General features: G+C 42.2%; 1 protein-coding gene across 2 annotated transcripts in view; it reads right to left on the bottom strand.

Annotated features, from left to right (window-relative positions):
- Window positions 1-27,062, bottom strand: part of DSCAM (DS cell adhesion molecule) — a 766,451-nt gene that overhangs the window by 232,317 nt on the left and 507,072 nt on the right. For both annotated transcript variants that reach the window (XM_032355377.1, XM_032355385.1), the window contains one exon: window positions 17,206-17,325. In XM_032355377.1, the coding sequence (XP_032211268.1) occupies window positions 17,206-17,325 (120 nt within the window). The remainder of the gene's footprint in view (window positions 1-17,205; window positions 17,326-27,062) is intronic.

Genomic DNA, 27,062 nt, shown 5'->3' on the forward strand with positions numbered 1-27,062 from the left:
TGCTTCCCCCTGTGTGAGGGGCATTGTTTGGGACTAGGAGGGTACGATTTAAGCTTTGAAGGGCTGACAGAGCTTCTCTATTTTGCGGCCTGAGTCTGTGGATTTGGGGAGAGGGTGCAAGGGTGAGGACCAATTGCATGTGTCTGGAGAAAGCCCACAGCGTGAGCCATGCACATGCTCTAGAGAGGACCTGCTGGTCTCTGTGGCCCCAGATCCTGTGTGGGAGCCGAGCACATGTGCCATCACCATGCTACTCGTGCAGGAAACGTCAGCCTTTATATCCGGGGATGGAGAAGGAAGGTACTTCCTCCTCTTGTCTCTACGCCAAACTGATCACTTACCTATTGGCATTCCTCAGCCCACAGTGACAGGGACTGTGGCTGTGCCTTCCCTTCCTTCATTCCTACACCAAGTGTCTCAGCCCCACCAAAGGGATGAAGGAAATCTGTACTGTATCAATGGGACACTTCAGACTGAATAAGAAGGACAAGCAGAATCCCTACAACAGGTGGTTTCTGTCAAGCAGAAGTGCTACAGAGGACATATGAAAACGTGAACTTAAAAAAATAGAGTTCCCCGATGGCTAAGGATGGAGGAAGACACAAATGAATGCCACTTTCATTCTAACAACGAGAAAGAGAGGCTGTTAATCTACAAATCACTCTTCTCTGAGTAATTCAGAAGGCCACAGGTGAGTAGGTAAACTCAGTTGCAGAGAGTTAAAAGTCTGGCAAGGATGTGTGGGTCTATAAAGAGCTGCATCTTTGGCACAGGGTGGGAGACCAAGGACCTCGGCACGAAAGCAGACGGGAAATAAAGAACTGGAAGTAAGTGTGACCCACCACGGTCTCGACTTGAGTAAAATACGGAGATACACACAAAAAAGCAAGAAAAAAGGACCAGAGAGATAAGTATCAACAGAATTTGACATGGAACTCTCTCAGACAGGGCTTTTATGGTAATTATGATTAATATCCATAAACAGGTGGGGTGTTCAGAAAGAATCCTAAAACTATTAAACTATGAAAGAGACAAAAATGATAAAAACAAAAAACACACTATTAGAGATGAAGAAATCCTTAAACAAGCTAATCACTGGGTTATACACAGTAGAGGAAAAAATTAGTGAATGTGAAGCTAGGTCAATGGAAAACACCCAAAGATAAAGAAAAAGTGCAAAAGAGTGAAAAATACAAAATGGATTGTCCTGGAGTTCTGAAACTATACCAAATCTTCTAACATTGAAAATTAGAGTCCAAAAAAGAGAAGAAAAAAAAAAAAGGCAGGAGAAATAAGACTTGAAGTACAGAAGACTTGAATACTATTATTAATCAAGTTGATTTAACCAACATCTACAGAACTCTGTATCCCACAATAGCAGAAGACATACTGTTTTGAGGGCACATTTGACACTTACCAAAATAGATGATATTGTTAGTCATAATGCAAATGTCAATAGATGTTCTGAGGTAAAAATAATACATGTTATGTTCTCTTTCCACAGCCAAACTAAAATTGAAACCAGTAGCACAAATACATCTGGAAAAACACCCAAATATTTGAAAATTAAACAACACATTTCTCAATAACTCATAAGTCAAAGAAGAAATTACCCGAGTAATGAGAAAAATACATATATTTGGAGTTGAACAAAGATATAAAAACACCACAACCAAATTGGTGGGGTGCAGCTAAAAGCAATAGATAAAAGTTTGTAGAATTAAATTATGGTATTAGAAAAGGAGGGGGGCACAGATCAACTATCTGATCGTCCACTTTAAGAAGCTATTCTGAGACGGGCAAGGAAAACCCAAAGTAAGGAGAAAGAAGAGAATGATAAACAGGACAACTGAAATCAGTAAAATACGAAACAGAAAAACAATAGAGATTATTGATTTTATAAAGCCAAAAGCCAATTTTTTTCTTTGAAAAAGAAAGAAACAAACAAACAATATCATAACTAAGCCTCAAGCGGGACTGATGAGAAGAGAGGACAAAATTTACAAATAACCATAATGAGAGCGCTCACTGCTACAGCCCTTCTTGATTGGAAAGGATGACAGCAGCATATCAGGAATAACTTTGTGCCAGTGAATTTGAAAACTTAGATTAAATAGATACATTTCTTGAAACACACAAACTATCAAAGATCAATCAGGAAAAAGTGGATGAAGTTAATAGTCATATATCTACAAATTAATTTATACTTTAATAGTCATATATCTACAAATTAATTTATACCTTCCACAAATACCACCAGTTTCAGTAGTCAATATTACCTAATACTTAAAGAAGAAATAAAACCAACTTTACACGCTTACAGAAAATAAGGCCAGCATCATCTTGATACCACAGTCAGATGAAAAGCATATAAAACAACAACAACAACAACTAGGACCAATATTCCTAATGAACACAGACATAAAAATCCTTAATGAAACAATACCAAATCAGATATATCAACATACACAAAACAATGCATCACAGCCAAATGAGATTTACTTCAAGAAGGCAAGTTTGGTTTACATTCAGAAATTAATCAATGAAACTCATATCAACAGACCAAAATAAAAACACAAGATGACCAACTGAATAGATAACTTTTTTTTTTTTTTTACAGAATTCAACATCCTGATAAAATCTCATAGCAAACTAGGAACAGAATGAATTAACCTGATAAAAGATTTCTATAGAAGACTTATAAAGAAATCATATATAGTCAAAAAGAACTTCCAAAAAATTGCTAGAATCATAGTGAGCTTAGCAAAGTCATGGCATATCAATATAAACAATTTAAAATTAATTTTATTTATACATATATTAGCTACAAGCAATTGGAAATGAAAATTTAAAAAAATACATTTGCATCAAAACATGAAATGTTTAGAAATTCATTTGAAAAGATATGTGGGAGACGGGCCCACTAAGGACTACAAAAGTTCTTGCCAGCAATTAATGAAGACCAAAATAAACGGAGCATGACAACATGCTCCTGGATAAAAATTCGCAATATTTTTAGACAGCAGGAGGAAATCTTTTTTCATAAAGAGCCAAATAATAACTATTCTAGGCTTTGTAGGCCACACTGTTAAAACTACATACTTCTGCCACAAGAGTAGCCATAGAAAATACACAAATAAAGCTGCCTGATTGGGCCCCAATAAGATCTATTCAGAAAGACTGCTTGTGGGCAGGATTTGACTTGTGCCCCACATCTGGCTGATATCTGGTTTAAAGGTATGGAAGAAGTAAATGGCTATAATTATAAATTTGGAAGGCAGAGGGCATACACATTTGGATTAGTTTTGTGTCAGGCATCTGATGTATGAAATATCATAACATTTTAAGTAGAAAACTTTAAATTTATCTTATTCATGAAGAATTCAAAAACAGGGATGAAAAGTTTTAAAGACATAATAGTATTTTTCTAATTGCAACACATCGGGGCATCTGGGTAGCTCAGTCAGTTAAGTGTCTGCCTTCGGCTCAGGTCGTGATCTCAGGGTCCTGGGATTGAGCCCTGCGTCCAGGCTTTCTGCTCAGCGGGGAGCCTGCTTCTCTCTTTCCCTTACCCCCTCTCTGCTCATGCTCTCTCTCTCTCTCAAATAAATAAATACATTATTTACTGCAATACATTACTTCCCACAGCATCAGCTACTATTTTCCAAAGTGAGACAAAATGAACAAAACCAATCTTATCCCTAAATCTGTTCACTCTTTGGGAATAAAGAAGTTGTCAAAATGTTGAAAACGCAAATTTAGAAACATGTATAATATGGATCCTTTAAAACAATTCACGGAAGATTTTAACAAATGTTTGATGAATTATGAACACGCCAGTAAGTGAATGATTGGTTTTGAAAAATAATTAATGAAAGCTATCTGCCAGCTTGCTATGATGGTGCAAACTTGAGAATCCCATATCCGGCATCTGAGAATTTTTTCTGAAAAATAAATGTCCTCTTCTTTCTCAAGACCTAAATCCCATAATTTCCCTTCTTAATATTTTATAAGTTCATATAAAAATGTGCTTTGTTTTTACAAACAGTTACTGAGCAACCACTGGAGTGGCAGACACTGCACATAGCTATGATCACAAAAGACTATAGACCCTCTTTCAGTCATCTCTGAAGCTAGCGGTCTCACTGTGGGGAATGTGAGCTACCCTATGGAGAGGTACCTGTACGTATGTCCTCCAACCAGCACTCTGTGAGGACCTGAATCCTGACACACAAGAGTGAACTTGGGAGGAGACTCTTCTCGGGTTGATCCTTGGCATGACTGCATCCCTGACCAACACCTTATCGGCGATGCTGGGAGAGACCTTGAACCAGACGACTCAGCTAAGCCATACCCAGATGTCTAAACCCAGACATAAGGAGAGAATAAGTGTGCATTATTTCAAGCCACTAATTTGGGGATAATTTGTTACAGAGCAACAGATCACCCATACACTGAGAAACTAGGTAATAAGGTAATCTTAAACCATAGTGAGCCCACAATATTACTTTTTAAGATTTCTGGTTATAATTATTTTATGATTAGTTGACTTTCTTTCTTATTCCACAAGATAGGACCATGTTGCAAGGAATATCTCCATTTATTAATCAAGACACTAACAGAGTGGAAGGTGATCTCCTAGGTTAATGCTTGGAGTGAAAATCTGTACTTTTAGTGTAGAAATGCATGAGTAACATGCTTACTGAAGGACATATCAATTTCATTTCAATCAGTGCTGGCTGAGGGTTCATTTTTTCCTCACACATGTATGTGATTGATTGTTTTGATCTTCATCAATAAATTATATATCTCATTATTTTAATTTGCACATTTTGACTATTTTTTGCATATTTCTTTGTTTTTGAGCATTTTTTCACAAATGTATTGGCAATTTTTATGTGTTTTCTTGGTGAACAGTCCATCCATAGGTTTGGCCTATGTATCTACCCAACTTTCTGTCTTTTCCTTCTTCATTTGCCAAAGCATTTTGGATCTTAAAAAGCATTTCTATACTCTTATTTTACACAAATCTAATATTTTTCTTTTTTTTTAAGTCATAAATAGATGTCAAATATTAGCAACTATTTTTCACTATCTGTTGAAAGGATCATATGCTTTTTCTCCTATAAAAGTTGACCGTTTGTTTTAAAATTTTGGTTTTATACATTGTAAAATTCCTTTTCATGGATCACATGTTCTTTAGGGTGAAGATAAGAGGATATTATGGAACTTACAACCAAAGCAAAAGCCTTTAATTTTTAAGTGCTTAAATTTGGTCCACATTTTGAAAACCTGTAAAGGCTATTGATGTCCTTCTCAACATTAACTTCAAGAAAGGAGCCAGATCTAGTCCAATGCACACAACCCAAAAATTCAGCCACATGTAGGATTTAAGGAATATATCCATAAGTCAGAAAACAGGAAATCTGAAGATGTAATAGGATTTATATAAATTACATAAAACTGTGTATAAAACTCTAAAAACTCTAATGGAATGTTGATAGAGTATGAGCCAGTTATAGGATCATTCATGTCAAAAACATGTATGTTTGCCTTTCCTTAAAGAATTTCCACCAAAAAAATACATGTAATATTTGACACATTTATACCAAAGAAATACAACATAGACTTTAACTGTGTTGCTAAACTGTCTCTATTAAATAGCGGAAAGGGATTATCTATTAATTCCTATCTAGAGTGAGAGAAGCCTCTTCATTCCTAAAAGGTCTTAACTAAGACAGAAATAAAGCATAAATGCATTTGGAAAAAAAAATTAAATGTTTTTTTTCATGAGGAAATGAACCTAACTTGAAGGGTCATACAATTTATAAATCTGATCATAGTTGCTAAACAGAATAATAGTGAACCAATTCATCTACCATAAGAACAGCAAGCCCAAGGGTTAGTATTTGTTTAATTTTGGGGAAGCAGACCTTGTCACAGTTTGATGCAATTATTGGTCATCCACTTTAGGTTCATCATTATTGTAAAGAGCAAAATTTAACATGGCGTGTACAATATTCAAAATTCTGTAATCTTGTTGGCATGAGGTAAGCACTGTGGGTAATTAGCTAGAAGATACACTATAGCAGCCAGAAGTCATTAATTAAAAAGCTGTCGATTTTATGTGGATAGCTAGGGTCAAGTGGGGATAATTTTAATGCTCTATTACACGAATAGAAAATGTTAAAGCATTATGTAAGGTACATACTGAATTACTGGGTGTGTTAATGCTGTGTGACCTTTCTTATTTATGGAAAGATATGCTTAGCGGTGTCTCCAAGGACTGAAGGAGTGGTCACAAGGAAGAGAACAGCCAAGGGCCAGCAAGAGAACCCACTTGGAAGGCAGCAGTGAAGATGCTGATTGATTCATCTTTTCTTCCACTCTTGAGTCACTACTGGTCTTGAGTCATTACTAGCCAAGAGAGCACTTGGCTAAGAGTCAGAATTGGAACTTACAGACTATGCCCCTAAGAAAATAGCTTATTTTCTCTGCACCCTTAACTTCACTGGATATGAAACAGTAAGAACAATGCATTTGTATGCTCTGTCAGTTCTTGTTCACCAAAGGCAGCAAGGCTGCGTGAATGTAAGCATCCATGTCTACATTAAGAAACGAAGAATTTGGCCAGCGACTACCTGCAGAGAGTCTCCAAATCTGTTTGATTTGAAGTCAAACAGAACAGTGCAAAGGAGATCTCTCTGTGCTCCCTGGGCTGCACCCAGATGTTTAGGCTGAGAGCACACCCCTCTCCTCACCAAGAAATGGAAGTCACAATCCCTTTTATGCTTCTGCGGGGGAGGGGTGGTGTTTCCCTGAGGAATGGGTTTGTTTTGCTTGCTCAGGGAAGTGGCTCTCCTCGTCTGGGAAGAGGTGGTGGGTGGCAGGGAGTGAGCAGCTCCAAAGACAGATGTGGAGATGGAGGGGAGATGGAGAGCAGGCAGCAGCAGTGGCTCCAGAGGGAGTAGCTGCAAATGGAGCCATTGCTCAGTGACCAAGAGCTGAGCTCTGGTGCCTCGTTCTGGGGAAGAGCCCAGAAGTGGACAGAGGCCGGCCGGAGGCTCTGGTCCAGGCCCAGGCTCAAAGGAAGACGCTTCCAAGCTCCACCGCACGTGCGTGTGACATTTGTTCCTTTGCTCGCATGGGACATTCTGTGTCCATCCTCAGCCTCCTGGTACCCTTCCGATCTCTTCCCTAGACTACAGGGACCTGAAGCCTGAAGAAAATTATTCCCCGCTGAATTGTCACCAGGCTCTGATTAGATTTCACCGGTGAGAGGTACTTGAATACAGTTCGGAAGGAGCAGGGAAGGAAAACCCGCCATTCTCCTCCAGAAGCAACAAGCCGGGGCAGAGGCTGATGCCAGACGTCACTTCCGGGACAACGTCACGTCCGCGATAACGTCACTTCCGGGATAACGCCACTCCTGGGATAACGTCATTTCCGGGATAACGTCACTTCCAGAAGAACGTTTTCCCTGCTCTTGAGCCCAGCGGCGGCTGCAGCCACAGACAGGAGTGGCTTCTCCTAGTTCCCGTGTTCTGGAGTTATAAGTGGTAGCTGGTTTTCTCCCACCCTTCCCCAAACTTTTCACGCCTCTAATTCCTGCTGTTGCCTTCTCACAAATCACCACACCCTAAGTGGGACAGCGTCAGGGTTACCTGCTTTGTAAATCTGCGTCCGAGTACGCCGCCCTGCAGTTCTGTTCCCTCCAGTCCTTTAGGTCTGCACCGCTGGCCCCTCTCCTGCGAAGACCGCCTCGCTTGGGTGGAGCAGCTTCATGCCCGCCCCGGGCTGGCTACCGCTCCCAGCTCACTAGCTCGCACGCCAGCTTCGTGACTTTAACTCGACACCCCACTGGCAAGGGTTCCTTTGTACCGTTCAGGTGGGACACTGGCCCCTCACTCACTCGCCAGAATGTAGGGCCATGGACTGACACCGTCAGCAGGGAGCTCAAGTGACTCCCTCATGCTGATTCCACTGTCGCATTGCATGGCGACTGTGGGTCTCAGGGGCCCCTGCAGCTGCATCCACCCCACGAGGCCTTCACCGTGTCCCTGGAGCTGGACATCCCCGAGCATTTGCCCTCAGTGTGGTGAGAACAAGGAGGAAGAGGGCAGAGGGAGGAGCAGAGAAGAAGAGAGAAGGGCGGGCAAGATAGGCCTGGGGCTTCTGGTCCTGGGGACCCTACCAAGGCTCAGGGAAATTGCAGATTCTTTGGGTAGGGGTGGGGGTATCTTGGAGCTCCTCCCAGGGCCACTAGATGCCACTTATTTTAGCCCAGAGGAAGACCGGAGATTTTCATCCCTGGTGAATTTTACTCTACCATCAAAGGAAGAAAATAAGATAATATGTTGAGTATCCAGCCTTTATTTTCACCACTATGTCACAGAGAGGCGTTGTCTTCTTTTTTGGGTTCTTTGTGCTCTTCCCGGTTTTAATTCCAGATTATGGTGCTGTTGGGGACAGGGACACTGGATAACAGTTGGGCCCAAGAGCCTGGATGAACCTCATGGATGAGCCTGGCAGATGAGCTTGAAGCAGGTGTTGCTGGACAGACCTAAGTGGTTTGCTATTGGTCCAGAAAACCAGTGGCTCAGAAGAGGTTGAATGTGAGGTTAGAGACTCAGGGCTCTCTGCCCACAAAAGGAACAGGGTAAGTGGTGTGCCCCGGAGTGCCTGCACACATGCACACGTGTTCTTCCTGTCATCCTGAGACACAGGGCTTGGGGACTGTGGACACTCCTGAGATATCACCTTGATCTTGGGAGAGAAGGGCTGAGCAGGGTCAAGGTGAGGCATTTCAGGAAAAGCCCCTGAAGTAGGAGGAGGCTCTCGAGGTGTCACCTGAGCAGTTGGATCAGATACTGAGCAGTGTTTGTGTCTTGTTCTGACACTGAACATGGCGCATGGAAGCAACACAGGGAACTGTCGCAAGCGTCTGTTTTTATTTCTACAGATTTCAAAACAAAAGAGTCAAGGCCCTGTTGGCTCCTATAATGAGTCTGCAACAAGAGAGGAGGGTTTGGGTAGGGGGTGCTGAAGCCAAGCGACACTTGGACACTTGGGGGACCTTGGTGGTAAGGGACAGTCAGGCTCTCTGATAGACTATAGGTGCAGAAATGACCACCGTGAACGGCTTTCTGGGGACCATGGGTGTTGTCTGAACACAAGCAAAAGTGCCTTCCCTAAGCAGCAGCAGATGCTCAGACACCTCTGAGGAAAACTGAAACTGGGGGAGCGAAGCCTCTGCTGAGGAGGGAAGGACACAGGCAGGGGCGGGGGTGGGGAGGCAATCTGAGAGAAACAGGCAGAACAAGGAGGGCCCCAGCCCTACCGCAGGCCTCTCTGTGTCCTAGAGAGCAGAAGAAGACAGGAACTCTCCCAAATGAAGGGCGACCTGTCCCTCACTGGAAGAGGAGACATGGGTGGCCACAGAGGACTGCCAGACTGTGGTTATGGATGGGCCGCTTTCCACCCAGAAAACTGCAGAGAACCAAACACACTTGCAGGCAGAAGCTTAAAAATACTCATAGCTGCCGACACACAGAAAGAAAGCAATTAAATTATAATGGACGTTTTACAAAGATTTAAATAGGGTGCCTGGGTGGCTCATTGGTTAAGCATCTGCCTTTGGCTCAGGTCGTGATCCCATGACCCTGGCATCAAGTGGGGGTGAGGGGTCCTGCTTAGCAGGGAGCCTGCTTCTCCCCTCCACCACTACTTGTGCTCTACCTCTTGCTATCTTGTGCTCTCTCAAATAAATAAATGAAATCTTAAAAAAAAAAAATTCAATATTAGAGATTGTCCCTGATATTGGCTGGGAAGGCCTGATGTTTTATTGAGGTCCCTGTTCTCCACATTAACCTTTAAATGTATTACAATCTCCCAAAGTTTTCAGAATAAATTTTTCTGGAACTTGGTACAATTATCCTGACATTCGTCTAGAAGAACTAAACAGACAAAACTCCATGTGAGAAAGTCAGGATAATTTTAGGTGTGTGGGGGGATGGGGTGACTGGGGGATGGGCATTAAGGAGGGCATGGGATGTGATGAGCACTGGGTGTTATGCACAACTGATGAATCACTGAGCAATACGTAAAAAACGAATGATGTACTATATATTGGCTAATTGAATTTAAATTAAAAAAGGGAAAAAGAAAAAAATACAGGACATTTTTAGAAAATAACTAAACACAGTGTCATTGGACTAGATATTAAAATATATTTGGAAGAGAGAACCCTCTAATATACATGGTCCCGATGCCAGTGGACAGATTAGAGTAAAAGAAAAGATACAAAAGACTTCAGTGGACACATTTTTTCTTTCATGGACTATAAAGCGGTACATGTTCGTGGGGGAAGGTTGGGTTATCCATGGTTTTAAAACCACTGGTATCCATATAAGCTTAGGATATGACCACTGATGTTACTGACTAATTGCTATGTGCCAATCGCCAGGATAAATGCTTTCTATGAGCCATCTTACTAAATTATCCCATGATCCCCCTTATTTCATCTGCCAGACACATGAGGAAGCTGTGGTTCACACAGGTTAAATAATTTCTGTGCAGTAACATAGCCAGACAATGCTGTGTCTGGGGTCTGAACTCAGCTGACTTTCTTAACAGATGGTTTCCTAACTACTTCTCCTAGATTCCCAACTTCATTTATTTTCTCTGGGGGGGGAAAAAAGCCCAAATTTAATACAGCTTAGTGTATAAACAATAGGGTTTGAGGTTCAAAGATGGCAGCATAAAACCAGCATTTCCTCTCTTCCTGAAAACCAACCTTATAAGCACAAATAGGAGAAAGAGAGATGGAATAGCTCAGCCACAAAGGAGGTAAATGGTCAACGAGCAGAAGTATGTGCAGAAAGACAGGGACAGGTGACCGTGGGTGTGAATCTGAGCAAGCACCGACAGAGGATGTGTCGTCAGAGTGGGGGCACATCTAAGGGGCCCAACCAGCACCCAGGACCATAGGGTGCCCAGACTGGGTGGGGCTGGAGCTTCCCCTGCACCTGCTGTGGCTCTTAGAATCAGACCGGCAGGAGGAAGCGAGAAGCCACGTCCTCGGACAAAGTCATCTCCTTCTGGGGCTGTGAATTTTCCTCAAACGGGAGTTCTCGAAAGGAAGCCAGCCTGTAGCAGCGACACTATGATGGAAACGGGAAAAGCAACCAGGTAATGGGATCGCACCAGAAAAACGTTGCCGTGAGTTAGACGAAAGCTGTGAACAAAACAGCCGCTTGTCTAAGAAGCCAGAGCTCAAGCAAGAGTGAAATGCGAACCAGCAGAAGTGGCGGAAGGCGGAGGAAAAACAGAATCACCGACGCGAAGGAGAAACCGGAGCGAGTGTAAAGAAGAGCAGACCCGCTGCGCGAAGGGTGCAGAGAATAAACACGGGAACCCGTACTGAGTCCGCAGCTAAAACCCAGAGAGAAAACCGCTCTTGCGACGGATGGGGACGCCACAGTGGGGAGCCTGCGGAAGAGAATGAAAAGCAGGGAAGGGAACCAGTATTTACAGAAGCGATTTAAATCTTGTTTTCTTACATTAAAGATGCTTAGAATCTGTTGTATTAAATGGCACACCGCCGTGGTGCAACACCGGGCCCAGACGACGCAACCGCCGGCTCTGAAATCAGCTCTTTGGTACGTGCCGCAGAATGATTCAGTCCCTTCTATCGGGAAGTCAGGCAGGCCCCATTCCCTCCCAGGAAGTAATGTCACCCCAGTCTCCTACTGGCCCAGCCAGCTCTATGTGTGCAAAAGGAACAGACAAACCATCGTGAACAGAGCAAAGCTTGGAATAGGGCTCACTGGGAAAGGGTGGCTAAGGACCAGTGGCAGCACAGGGTTGGTGTCGCAGCAGAGGAAAATCCAGAGTTCGGCATCAGCGGCACACCAGCAAGTGGAAGGTATGAGCTCTGACAGTGCAGAAATCATTTATCCACAAAAAAAAAAAAAAAAGAAAAAAGAAAAAAAGAAAGAAAGAAAGAAAAGAAAAAAAGAAAAAGGAAAAGAAAAATAAAAGTATACTTGGGAAGTTCCTCTTTGCTTATCCTGGGGATTGAGGGCTGTGTCCACAGAGAGGGAAGCCTGCACTTCTGAGCTGACTGCAGTCTGACTTGCCCTGCAGGGGTGGGAGTGTGCCATGTCTTCTCCTCTTGGCTCACAGCCACAGCCAGCCCAGCAGCCTGGCAGATTCTGAGCAGCTTCTCCTCCTGCCCTGCTGTCACCCAGACCCGAGCCCTGTTACGGCCCGGGGGCTCCTCGCAGGCTCCAGGTCCTGCTTCCACATCCTGCTGATGCACAGACACCCCACCCTTCCCGGGTAGTTCCAACAGCCTCCTAGTTTGGGGTCAGCATGGCAGCAGAAGAAAGGGGAGAGCGTCACTGTCCCAACTGTGACCCCCACTCACCCCCACCTTGGCATCACCACACCCTTGTGATGACCGAGGGACAGCTGACCTCCGGGAAACTCTCAGATCTCCTTTCACTCTGGCCTGGCTTCAAGGTCTTCCTCCATGTTTCTGGAACATTCTGGGCACAAACACATTTCTGCCCCTGCCTTTGGGACCAGCTGGACCCTTGACCTTCCCCGCTTGCCCTACAGACGTGCACAAATCTCGTGTCCCCTCTCTTTCAGGCTTCACTGACATTCCCTTCTCCCCGGCCTTCCCTAACAGCTTGACCTGAAATGCACACTACTCCCACTCCTCTCCGACCCTTACACACCCAGGCATGCTCTGACCCTTGCCCTTGAATGTTTCCATGACGATACTTTTCTGGGGTCAGAAGTACCTTGTCCCTTGGCAGAGAGCAAAGGATGCCCCAGCAGACCATAGGCCAAGCGCTGGCTGATGCAGCCCCTCCTTGGGCCTGAGTAGCTAACAAGGGGATGGCCCCCAAGACAGCAGCTGAAACTCATTCCTACCACCAAACATTTCTGGGAACACAGAGGAGGCCCACTATGGTATTCAGCCCTGATTTAAAAAAAGAAAAATCTCTTGAGACAAGAAGACTTGTTTGTCCATGTTAAAGGACAAAAATGTCACAGACAGAATTGGATGTTTCAGACTTAGTGCATCCAGACCCAAGGTCCAAGGTCAAACTGTCAGAATGCTGTCTTCCCACAAAGACTGCTTCCTTCCTGCACCAGCCACCCTCAAGCCACTGCATTTACTCTGGAACTCTGCGGCTTCAGGGTTAAACTGTTACAGCTCTCAGACAAACAACCCAAGTCTCTTTTGTTTACATCTTTTTGTCACACATAAGGAAGGTGCCCTCATGTTCTTAGTAAATATTTGATTATTGGGAACACGTTCCATAAGCAAGGCTAAATTTTTCCTAAGAAACTTCTTTATAACTTATATAATTAAAGTGATAATATACAATCTCCCTCTTTGCTATCAGAAGATATTTAAAAATAAGCATCGGGGCACCCGGGTGGCCCAGTCAGGTAAGCTGACAACTCTTGAGTTTAGGCTCAAGCCCTGATTTCAGGGTCCTGGGATCAAGCCCCACACCAGGCAATGCTCAGTAGGGAGTCTGCTTGAAATGCTCTCTCCTCTTCCTCTGTCCCGCCCCCAGCTCATGTACTCTCTCCCTCTCTCTCTCTCAAATAAATCTTTAAAAATAAGCAGACCTAGGGCATCCGGGTGGCTCAGTTGGTTAAGTGTCTGCCTTTAGCTGGGATCATGATCCTGGGATCCTGGGATTGAGTCCTGTATCAGGCTCCCTGCTCCATGGGGAGCCTGCTTCTCCCTCTGCCTCTCTCTCTCTCTCTCTCTCTCTCTCTCTCTCTGTCTCTCATGAATAAAGAAATTAAATCTTTAAAAAAAAATAAGTAGACCTCTTATTTAAAAAAAATAATAAAAATAAGTATAACCCCTGGTGTTATTTTCATTGTAGGAAACAGGCAGTAGTGTGACCTGTGGAAGGTTGATACAGGAATCCAATTCTGGCCAGTGGCCAAGGGATTTTGAAAGTGATAGAAATTGCTTGCTCTGAGCCAGCAATTCTACTGGTAGAAATGTATCCCTGGGAAAGAATGCACACCTACAAAGTTCGGTGAGATAGAGTCACTGTGACATTTTTAGGATAGTGAAAAGGCAGAAGGAAGCTAACATACACTGTGCAGCAAAATGTCGGGCACACCCAGCTGCCAAGTGTCCATCCTGCCCTTTTATTTCATGAAATAGCCCAAGTTGTAGGCACGGCTGCCGCGTGCGCAGCTACAAAGCATCTTGCAGACCTCTGGGGGTTGTTGTTTGTTTGTTTGTTTTGATGCTTATTACTTGGTTTGTTAGAGAGATCTCCCTTTGAAGCAAAACGAAGAGAGGGCGGCAGGGATAGAGAGGGGCAAGTCTTCAACAATTCCCCAGGGCCAGAAGCAGCAACACAGAGGGGCCCTTGCCTCTGCGTTTAACCAGGACAGCTTTCTGTGCCTGATGAGGACTGTCACACGCCAGGTCACCGGGGCTGAGGACATGGAACCCACGGAATCGTGGTTTGCGGTTCCACCATAAAAACGATTTGGAGGGGGGCGTGATGCCAAGGAGACACCAGAGAGAAGTGGGGGAGGGGCTGGCCCCCATAGCAGACCAGCAGAACTGATTTACGGACATTCTGGAGAGGTTCCTGTGGGGGGATGACCCAAGTCGGGTGGCAGCTCTCTCCCTTCCGTGGAAAAGTTGGAAGTGGCCACTGAGCTCAGCAGGGGGAGCTGCTTGCCAACAGGGACAGAACAAAGGTGTAAGCAGTTTGGGTCCCTGATACCCTAGAGGAAAAAACAAACTGGTCTTGAACTGTCCAGACTCCTCATGAGAGAAAGAGTAAACCCTTGTGGCTTCAAGTCACTGAGCCCAATCCTTACAAAGGCAAAGCGATGGAGGGATCTATGGAAGTGTTAATGGGAACACTACACAGGGATTAAAAAGTCTTAGTGATCACCCATGCTTATTGAGACAGAAAGACATTCACAGCATATTGATAACTGAAGAAAGGAGATCATAAGTCTGGAAGAATCATGATCAATGAAAAAAGCCTGTAAAATTATATGAAAAAAATATATATATATATGTTTGTAGGGTGGCAGGTCTGAAAGGCTAGCCAAAAACACTAAGAGTAGTTATCTTTACCTTTGAATGATGCTATTTGGAGGGAACTTAACTTTATAAAATATTTGTTGCAATTTGTTTGTTTCTTGGTTGACTTCATATTGCACAAAAAAGTTAAAAATAAAAAAAGGCTACGGTAACTTACTTTGCCCATCAGTGATGGGAAGGAATAAAATGTCATCAGATCCATGACTGATGAAGCACTATGCGTGTATGAGAAACACTCTATCAAACAAATAAGACATGGAGAGAAGCAAGTAAGTAACACGAATAAGAAACTTCCCAAAAGGGAAGCAGAAGAGATCAGTCAACAGAGGATAACAATGTTTCAACATTGTTAGTAATCCAAATATGCAAATTAAAACAGAAAGTGCTTTCAACTATCACACTATAAAGTTTAAGAATAAAAAGATACTTCCGAATTGGTGGGAGGGAGGGGCACACACGACTCACCCTGCAGTATTTTCCAAAGGGCCCTGGGCCAGCACAGATCGGAAAGGCATAAATGTGGTCATGCTCCTGTGCTTCTGAGGACTTCCCTAAAGAAGACAATCACACAATGCCCCACATGCATATCCAAGGCTGTTTATCTCGTGGAGTTCATAGTATGGAGAAACTAAAAATAATCTCATGGGGAAAGGGGGAGACTTGCACAAGGGCAAATGTTAGAAATAATTCTGAAGAAGGTGAGTGTTGTGGGGAATGTTCGTAATACCAGACATGACATATATACAAACTAAGTTAAATGCATGCTGTTTGTTTTCCTGTAATGTGTAACATGCGGCTTCAAATACAACCTAAAATAAAAAGTCATGTGGGCAGATACTCTGAATAATAGGCATTAGCTTTTTGAATAAACTGCTTTCACATGGACAATGCATGTGGCAGCCTATAGGGGAGTAGCCTCAGGGAATTCTAAAAAAATTTAATTGATTTCCTCCTGTAAGGAAGCAGCTTCTAGCACCCTCTTCCCCTGCTCCCTTCTCTCTCCCTCTGGAAGGAAATACATCGGAAAGGAGGTGTAAGTGGCCCATTTGTTTTGCTTTCCTTCTGTTATTTTCATAATAAGGAAATGCAATAGGTTACTTTAAAAAGCAACACCTGGAACACAAACCATGATAAAGGGAACAAATAAATAGTACACTCAGAACAATTAAACACACATAGTAGGTTTTAGATTGTTAAGAGACTGTGATTTATTTGCTTGTTTATCTCACCCATGTGCGTTTGACCTTCAACCATTTGATCCATAAATTATTGAGAAAAGATGAGTGAATAAGAAAAGAGAGAAAACTCTAAAATGCTGGTGAGCCCAGGGAAGAACCCTTCCCTGGACGAGACTGTAAGATGGACACAAATGATCTCTATGGTGTCTAGAATGTTCCCCATTAGCCTGCATGTCACATGTTTCTATTTCTGGAACGTTTATAGCCTTACAGTAAAACTGGCGAGGCCACTTTGCTTTTGCAGAGAAAGCATGATTCAAATATGATATTTAAATATGACAGACACATTCAAACAAAGAACACTGAATGCTCAACATGGGACACAGGTGTGAGTGTTTTGAAAAGACTGTGCCAGACAAACAATATGGAATTTGTCTATTCTAAGATAACCAGGTAAATAAATCAATCAACAATTTTATTTTTAATCTTCTAAACCCGCTTAATGTCATATGTATACATTCTGGGGAAATGCTTTTCAAACATATGAGCAATTCTGACCATTGGTTCTTTCATCTGCATATGGAAGGGTGTGTGGTGCTCCCCCAGCAGATCATAGTCACACCATTCAAGCGGGCAACACAGACCTTTCCCGGGAGCTGAAATAACTTCCACTGACTCCCTGCCCCAGACATGATCTTTCCCAGGGCAGGCTATACAAGACCAGGCACTCCTGGTCCAAACTAAAAACACTCAGATGGACCAGTAGGGGTAAGCTGAGAAGACAGAGTTGGTGAAGGTGGGAATGTATTTCCTTGCCAGAAGGAAGTCTGGAAGGATTTGAAATGTTCCTCTAAGTCTTTAGATTCAAACATGTTTGGCAGGCAATGAGCAAACCAAGTAATGTCATACCTTTAGAGAACTTCCACACTATGGTGGGTACAGGGTAGCCCTCGGCAGAGCAGTTGAGAACGACAGCCTTGCCATAAATCCCGTCCTGGTCCCGTGGTTGAACCACAAATTTGGGAGGAACTGAAAAGAGAGAAATGTCACCTTTATTTCAGACAACAACACAACTTATTTTAATACCTGTAGGTATGGATTTGAAGAATTCCAAGAATTTTAATGAACATTAAAATATAAACAATGTTTGTATGTTAAGATACATGAAAAATTGGAAAACAATATTTGTGAGCTAGAACAAATTAGGAAAATGACCTCATTTTTCCTAATGAGGAATAAATCATTTTCCTAACAAATCAATGAGATTCTTCAAACTGAAGTTACTTTGCACCTGGAAAAACTGGGCTCATGTGTGGAAGTTGACTAAACCACAGGTATGTGACATTCTTTTTTATCTGTGTTACGGAAAATCTTCAGCAATCCAATCCATGGCAAATAGAATCAGGACCACAATTGGAAGAACAAAAAGTAATTATTAATAGTAAGTATTCCTCTTGGGTGTACACTGCTCAAAGCATTTGTGTTTGTTCTTCTTCTAACAGAAGATGAAGGGAAAATTAATAGGCATCCCCTAAAGACAATAAAGAACATAGCATGGTATTGAACTTTGCCCCAAAATCTGATGAAGACACATAGACCATTATTCTTGATGTCAGCACTCTCCTGGGCCAATAGGGGACAATGGAGGTTAACTAAAGTGAGGTACCATGATGGCTTTATAATAAGTGTACTTATCCAAAAAAAAAAAAAAAACCAAAACAAACAAACAAAAAAACCCAGATTAAATAACTGAGTATTTGGTAACTTTTGTGAGGAGCTGAAAAAAATGCATCCCTACCCAAAACATACACATGCCCTCTGTGTAGAACATACCTGTCAAGAGAAGGCAAATGCCTTGTTAAGTTATTGCTATTCTAAGAGTATTTGGGCTTCCTCTGAAAGAGATGGTACAGGTACTTCTAGAAAAGGCAGCATGTGAAGGTTTTAGAATCTCAGAAACTTTTCCATCAAAATCAGAATCTCAGAAAATTCTTCATCCCAAAATGATTAATTATATGATGAACTTCCAAAAAAGCAATCACAGTACTATGTAAGAGGATATGGACTATGTCCCCTCTATGTCAGACCCTTAACAAATATGAGTGTTCTTCCTCTCCTTTTCATAATTCCTGGTAAAAGCTAATCTTGTCTGCTTTGCAGATCCCATAATTCTTGCTTTAGACAAAAATGGGCCTATGTGTTATAAATCAATAGGGAGTCCAACCATCACATGAATGGACTGATAGAAAGATCAGAATCTAGGTGAGTTAGATGCTTAAAAGCATGTTGAAATGATATAAACCATAGTGAAGATCATTGTGGTCATAAAACACCCTAGGAAGAGGAAATGGTAGACATGAGAAGCAGCAGGAGATGGAACTCACTGCTGTTTCTGAAAGAGATGACAGTGATGGCTAGGAGTACAGAGCCAAGGACTAAACACCAGTGCTTGAGCTCCAACTCTGTTTCTTCCAGTTGGATGATCTGGTGCAAGTTATCAAATATCTCTTGGCTTCAATTTCCTTATCTGTAAATTGGGGATAATTATAGCACTGATTTTATCAGACTGGTGTGGGGATCAAATGGATTATGATTGCAAATGTCTCAGAACAGTGCCTGGAAGTTATGGAGTACTCTAAGTGTGCTGGTTAATTTAATAAATGCGGGTATGTCCAGCTTTAACATATCCTTAATAAACACAAACCCCAACTTGCAAATTAAATAATTTATATGGCCAATAGGTCTCTTCAATATTGCTTAACTATTAATCAATTTTATTTCATTTAGATGATATCCTGAGACACACATATTCAATAAAATGTAAATATATTTAAATTGGGTGATAAGGGATGACTCTTCCATGCTCAGAAAGTTATTTCTAGGAAAAATGCTGGAGATTATTAGAGCAAAGTTTCTAGTAAAAATAATCAACCTCAAGGATAGATTGCAAAGTTTGAGGCACCATACCAAAATCACTCTGGCCAGGTGGAAGGAAAATACACAGTCATCTATAGTCTATGCTCTGCCTCAACTTCTGCTGATAGAAGAAAACCCTTTGTCAAATGCGTAGGGTAACTAATTGCTTGCATTTCCTCTGGAAACATGTCTAATTATAATTGATCCATGACCCTCCCCTCAATTTGGTTCCAATCCAAAGGGACATTACTTAAAAACTGATCAAAGAGGTTTACATGGGAAATAACCATTGACATATTGCAAGTGGAAGGTAATTATAGGTGGAAATGGCCCATAAAACCGCAAATTATCTTTCATATCTTCCTCTTTCATCTCCTTGTATCAAATGCTCATGGCTCTTCCTCCAAACTCTATCACATATCCTCAAATTCTCTTCATTTCTTCACTGCCATGCTCTCGTCACGATGGGCAGGCAGGGTGTGTGGTGAAGTGCCACACACACTCCCTCCCTCTGGTTTCAGCACACCAAGGGCTGGACAGTTCCACACACCTGCCAGGGTGCCCACCAAGAGCACGAGTCTCTCTGCTGTCTGGGGCCTCCTAGGGAGTCATACATTCTTCCTCACTTTCACTGGTGCGACACAGAAATGTGGGAGACAAACATGTAACAATGAGAGGGCGGGGAGGGGAGTGCCCCTCCTCTCCAATCCATCCCGTGGAACAATTCTGAGGCACATTCTATGGCTGTGCTTCTCACACACTGGAGGGCATCACAATCACCTGAAGAGCTGGCTCAAACATGAGTTGCTGAACCCTATCTTCCAAAGTCCTGACTCAGTGGGTCTGAGGAGGGATCCAAGACACTGTCTTTCAAATAATCTACCAGTGACGCTGAGGCTGCTGGTCCAGAGACAACACTTTGAGAATCACTGTTCCATGGGACTCCTCAGGATTCTTCAGAGTACAAATGAGTCCCAGAGGCCCACAGCATCAACCAGCTCATTAAAACAACTTTAACTGATATCTTCTCTCTCCTTCTGATCTCATTCTCACCGCCCCCATTTCTCATTCTCGAACCCAGGAATCACATCTCAATCATGGACAGCCAATCAGCAGCCAATCATGGACCTCGAACTCTGCTTTCAGAGGAACTCCCCTTCAACAAGGCCGATATTGGTTCTTAGCTGGTTCCTGGAGCAGCCTGCTAATGCATCTACTGGCACCTACAGGCCGACTTCAATCCATTCCTCACACAGTGGCTGGAAGAATCCAAGACACGGACTGGATGAATTGAATCTCTGCTTCAAACCAGCAGTGCATTCCCATTGTGCCTTGATACAATCCAGACTCTTACAACACTCTGAAGGCTCTTTATGACTTATTTGACACTCCCCCTGGCTGTTGTAAGACCTCATCTATCCCCACCCCCATGACTGCTTTTGCTGCTGAGTCTTCACATAAGCTTCTTATGTCTTTGTTTAACAGATTCTCACTTATGGTTATTTACATCTCAGCGCAAAGTCCACTTTGTCTGGAGCCCCTTACTGATGCTGTGGATGAGATAAAGTGCCCCCAGAGAATGCTGTGTTACCTGCTGTTGCCTTTACTGAGCATGTCTGATATTGCTGCTCTCCCTCATCAGGCTCTGCCCTGCAGGAGAATAAGTACTGTCCCTTTCCCACAGACCATTGTACCCCAGCATGGCGCATAGCGATAGGACACAGAAAGCTCTCTGAAAACGTCTGTGGAATGAACTGACAAATAGGTATTATTATTCCATTTTTATAGAATAGAGAAATAGATTTTGTCCAAAGTAGCATGGCTGAGTTAATACCACAGATCAGAGTGGCCCCAAACCCCAAAGCCTTTGAGAAGGACAGATCTACTTTCCTCTGATGGTGGAGAGCAGAAAGCATTCTAGGAGGATTCTGGGCAAGGAAACACATACTGAAAGTGGAACTGTTGCAATTTGAGCTAAAACTTATGATAGGAGCCGAAGACATAACACTCTGTATGGTCTGGGTTATAGTTCCCCAAAGTTACTGGTTCCCTTTGTAAAAATTATATTTGGGATGTTTCTGGCTGGTTCAATTCATTAAGTGGCTCTTGGCCACTGGCTCAGGTCAGGGTCTTGAGGTCAAGAGATCAAACCCCGCATCTGCCTCTGCGCTCAGTGAGAAGTTTACTTCAGATTTTCTCTCTCTCCCTCCGTCCCTCCCTCTACCTTGTGCTTTTTCTTTCCCTCTCTCTCAACTAGATAAATAAATAAATAAAATCTATCAAAAATAAAATTATATCTTGGTTTCCTTTTATTTGTGTAACACTTTATTTGGTACGTTGTAGTGAGCATATATGCCAATCTTGTTGACTTTTCAATAGAAAGTGGAGGAGAAGGGTGATTAAGGAAATAGAAGGGATAGATTTAACCAAATAATTATGTCACATTCTCATAAGGCAACATAAGTCATTCTTGCCATACACCTTTGTGTCATGAGACCCATGTAGTCTGACAGTATCTCAAGACCCCAGGGATTCCTTGGAGGGAGCTGAATACTGAAAATTATCTGGAATCTGTGCTTAAAAATGTGCAAAAACGGGGTGCCTGGGTGGCTCAGTGGTTAAGTGCCTGCCTTTGCTCAGGTCATGATCCTGGGGTCCTGGGATCAAGCCCCACATGAGGCTCCTTGCTCTGTGAGAAGACTGCTTCTCCCTCTGCCTGCCTCTCCTCCTGCTTGTGTTCCCTCTCTCGCTGTGTCTCTCTTTGTCAAATAAACAAATAAAATCTTTTCAAAAAGTGTGCAGAAACTAAAATTTTTTTGAATGTTGTGTTTTACTGTTGTTACTTGTAACTTTTACAAGTAATTCTGCCTTTTTAATAGTTTTACAAAAAAGTTCTGAAGAGGCTATAAATCTATGGAATAAATGAAAAAAATGAGGGCCATTTAAAATACAGTGATCTTTGGCTTGGTCTGCTAAAGGAAGGAATTATTTTTGTAGTTTTTAAGAGAGGAAGAGTAGTATGCTTATAATAGAACAGGTATTTCTCAATGTTAGAAATTTTTAAGGTTTGAAATGCATGGCCTCCAAGAAGCTATATATTTCCAAAGGATGTAAGCTTCCCTAAGCTGTCAACAGAGACAGAGATTCTGTTTTACTGAAGGCAAACCTGGAAGCTATTTGGTGGGGGGAATGGGGCAGGTACATAAATATTGCCGTTCTCTCCTGGATGGCATTTAGTCAAGATGGTAATTGGACAAAGCCTAGATAAGATTTAATTTATGACACTGGAAACTAAAATCCAATGGCTTCTCATCACAACCAGAAAGATAGCCTGGCTTTTGCCCTCAATGTTTTCCCTCCTCCCTTGCAGAACACTGAGCCCACTGTTCTCTTGCCACTCTTTGAACACACAAAGCTCGCTCCTGACTTGGGTTCTTCATGCTTGGTCATTCTGCCTGGCACTCGCTATGCCTTGTTCCCTCACCTTACTAAAGTCTGCTCCAAAATCTCTTGGAAAAGTCTTCCGCTGTCCCCCCGACCCGACCCGACATACCTTTCCTATCCTTATCACTCTCAATCCTCCAATTTCATAGAACATGTAGATACCTGACATAGTGTGTTTGTTGTCTCTTTCACTGGAATGTGAGTTTTATGGGGCAGGAACTTGGGATCACTATTTTGATCACCACTGTACCCCAGCACTCAGAATATCTGGTGTAAAATAGATGCTTAGTAAATATTTGTTGGAAGAATCAATGGATCAAGTAAAATGATAGCACAAATATGGTATCAAAAATTGGATCACTAAACATAGCAATAAGGTAGTGGCCTCATGTAACTTTTAGTTTCCTTGCCAAATAAAGGTAAGCTCAAAGTCTTTTGCATGGTGTTTGTTTTCTGTGTGGCAGCTCATCATTAAAAGCCAGAAACAGGAGATACTTCATAGGACATAAAGAAGTGTGAGAACACGGACCTCCTTTGGAATCACAGAAAATCATCGCATCAGGGGCTTTCTTCTCAGTGATGCAGAGCCAATAATAGGAAGCAAAGGGCACGTATGTTCTGTCATTAAGTCTAGTACTTTCCCTCCAGATGGCTTCATTAATGCCAAGGTCATCCGACTGAGCATGACATTAGGGAGATCATCGGTCCACAGCAAGTGTAAGCCATGGGGCACACACATAAAAGCTAAAGGTTGTTTGGTTCTTTTTTCTTTTAATTTCCCTTCTGATAACAGCTAATGTATTTTAAATTAAGTCTCTATAAATCTTCCCAATGACCCAAACAATCAAAAACTGTGCTAAGCTCTATAATGATCTGAGGTCATAAGACTGTGATAGAAGGGATGACTAAGAATTGGGCTCCAAAACTCCATTATTGTCATACACATTCATTCTGCATCTCAGCTAAATTATCTTAGTTGTCACCTTCATCTCCTATAAGCAATTTACCCCCAACTGCTGTAGTTCCCTCAAAAATAAATTGTACTTTTACCTTTAGACTACATTCCCAGGCCTTCATTCTAATTAATCACCTAATGCATGGATTTCCCCATGGCCTCTTCTGTGGAATGTGTCTTCAATCATGTTCCAAAATCATGTGGATGTGAGTGGCACGAAGAGACAGACAGAAAGGGCAGAAGGTGTCATTACTCACTGAGCGCTTAATATGTGCCAGGCACTGGGATAAATACAGGATTTAAGCCCCAGAAATTCCTATTAAGTATCATTCCATTTTATGAATCAGAGAATGGAGGTAAAGAGAGGTTAAGGAATTTACCCCAGGTCACACAGCTAACAGGTGTCCCGATCATGATAGGACTGAAAGGAAGAAAAGAGGAAAGAAGAGATGCAGGTGATTAATTAGAATGAAGGCCTGGGAATGTAGTCTAAAGGTAAAAGTACAATTTATTTTTGAGGGAACTACAGCAGTTGGGGGTAAATTGCTTATAGGAGATGAAGGTGACAACTAAGATAATTTAGCTGAGATGCAGCACAGTCCATCCCCTTCCTCCAGACTGGTCTTCCTGACTCAAGGTAATCTGCTCAAAGACATTTGTAGTTCTCCATCACTTCCTCCATCAAGCCCATATTTGTTGATAATAGCAGGCACATGGGTAAAACTCTGACCATGGCACAACCTCTATATCTTAGCTGTCGCTATCCCTCCCTGACCTCAGAACATATGCCTGGACACCTGTGTCCCCTCTACTCATTCATGGAGAGTCATCAGAGGCCTCTGTTGCCAGCCAGGAGCCAAGGTCATGCTGACTGTTACCTTGTTACCTAATTAAATTGTCTCAGCATCTCCAAGGCGTAAGTCTCACTGTTCCTATTTTACAGATTAGGAGATTAAGGATCAGAGAGATTCAAGCACGTTCTCAAAGTCACCTGAAAAATGAACAAGCAGAAATGTGGACCTTGATTTTCTTGCTGAGAGACTAAATGTTACATTTTTATTCTCTTTCTAAAACCTACTCACATCAAGGCTGACGGAGCTCACTCGTTCCATGGAAACTTCATGGAACATATCAAACACTGGTCTCTCCCTTATTAGAACTCATTCTGCTCTTGTAATTACTAGTCTGTCTCTTGAAGGCTTCCAAACCACCCTCTTTGTGACAAGGCAATTTCAAGGTCTCTAAGCTCCTCACTCTGATTCTGGTTTTTTCCAAACCACATCTCAAACCAAAAACTTTAAAACCTCCAAGAGAAAAAACATTTCTAAACTCGAGTTAAAGATTTAAATAAAGACCCATATAATTATTCTCTAATACTGATTGCTATTTTTGAGCAGGTTATGTTTCCCTAACTATAGCTTTGCTTTTTTTTTTTTTTTTTTTTTTTGGTGAACTAAGTAACAACTGTGTTCCAAAGTTAATGTTAAGTCCACATTTTTCAATATGAATGCTCTCTCATTCTAAATGGCATAAAATGATAAGATTCTTCATCTTACCTAAAACGTCTATTTAGTTGATTCATAACAAGATCCAGATGAAATGATAAAATTCAACTACTTGACCACTTAAATTAAAAGCTGAAATTAGAGCAGCTGCCTGATTCCTAGCCGTTGAAGACAAGAGGCTGTCACTCACAGCAGGCATTATCCATCCACAGAGAAAGCTCCCTGTCCCAACTATTATGTGCTGAGGCCAGAAGGAGAACGGAGGAGACAATAAGATACCTCATGTCCCACTCCAACACCCAGCACAGTCCTTGGCCAGCTACTTTTGGGGAGAATGTCTGTCATCAAGGCTTCTCATACATTTTTCTCAATTACTTAGCCACAGATTTCTGCAAAGTATCTTCCGAGTTAACCCTAGCATTGTCATCCCTGCTACCACCACCTTAACTCCAACCATAACCACTTCTCATGTGGACCACAGAGCCTCCCCTCTGGGCTTCTGGACTCCTGGTCTCACTTTAATCTGTTGATTTTTTTTTTCTTTTGTTTGGATCTCCTCATTCAATTCCCATGGCCTCCAGACCTCAGGACACAGAAACTTCCAGCTGTGAACCAAAGTTAGCTCTGTGTCTTACCCTCGTCCATGCTAGTCTCTACCCACTCCATCCTACCACATCAGGGAAATAAGTGTGTCTGCTGTCTCAAGCCTCCCCACCACCACAGGTGACAGAATTTCTTCCAGGAACACATTACCTTCCTTTCTTTCTTTTGTAACTCCCTGCTGTATTTTCTAATGGCTCAGGAACCCCACTCCCTCCCTCCGGGAACCTGCCTCATATGTCTCCTAACCTAAATTTGGTTAAGTTTCCTTTCTTCTTCATAGTTGCCCTGCAGCTTGTCACACCAGCCTGTGGGACCATCACCTGTCTCTCTCCCACTACATGGGGGGCTCTCACTGTGAAGAAAGAAACATTCATCATCTCAGGGACTATTACAGGGCCTAGAAATTATAACTATACGCTAAATACACTGCTGTTTCATGCTGGGATAAGAGAAGGATGAAGGAAAGATGGACAGAAAAAAAAATGCTGTCATTTGGTTGTGGGTATAAAACAATATATTTGTATCTACCTATTGATGCTTCAAAGAGGTACAGCTCAAAATATTTTTTTTCTTTTGCTAGCAAGTAAAACAAGAAAATACTGAACTCATCAAACTGAAAATTTTTAAGGAAAATAAAACACAATAAAAATGGCTACACATAAGGACTTTAAAACAGAAAATGCTTTATCCAAGATATCCTGTAGTCCTTATTTAATTAATCCATTTAGCCATTACCATGATAACTGAAATTAAAGAAAAGTAGGTTCAAGCTGATTGATTAGGGTTCATTTAGGTGACTGACTTTCTGAAATCAGAATGATGACCTTTTATGGTATCTATAAAACTTGTTATTAAGGAGGACACACGTTGTGATGAGCACTGGGTATTATAAGCAACCAATGAATGGTTGAACACTACATCAAAAACTAATGATATACAACATGCTGGCTAATTGGACATAATAAAAATTTTTAAGAATTTATAAAAAAAGTGCACTCCAGACCTAACCCAATTCTAAAGTTTAGATGAGTGAATCATAAAACCATCCCCATCATAGCATAAGCTAAAGAAATTTGTATACCTATGTGCCTTCTATATGCTGTTAAATAGCATATTTATGATATTTAACATATGCTATATGCTGCCTCAGTTGGTTAAGCGTCTGCCTTCGGCTTAGGTCATGATCCCGGGTCCCTGGGATTGAGCCCCACATCAGGATCCCTGCTCAGCAAGGAGTCTGCCTCTCCCTCTCCCTCTGCCCTTTCCCCTGCTCTCTCTCTTTCAAATAAATAAATAAAATCTTTTAAAAAGAATTAACAAAAAACCAGATTTACTAAAAGCCA

The sequence above is a fragment of the Mustela erminea genome, chromosome 1 (genome assembly GCF_009829155.1).
Source record: "Mustela erminea isolate mMusErm1 chromosome 1, mMusErm1.Pri, whole genome shotgun sequence".
NCBI classification, from domain to species: Eukaryota; Metazoa; Chordata; class Mammalia; order Carnivora; family Mustelidae; genus Mustela; species Mustela erminea.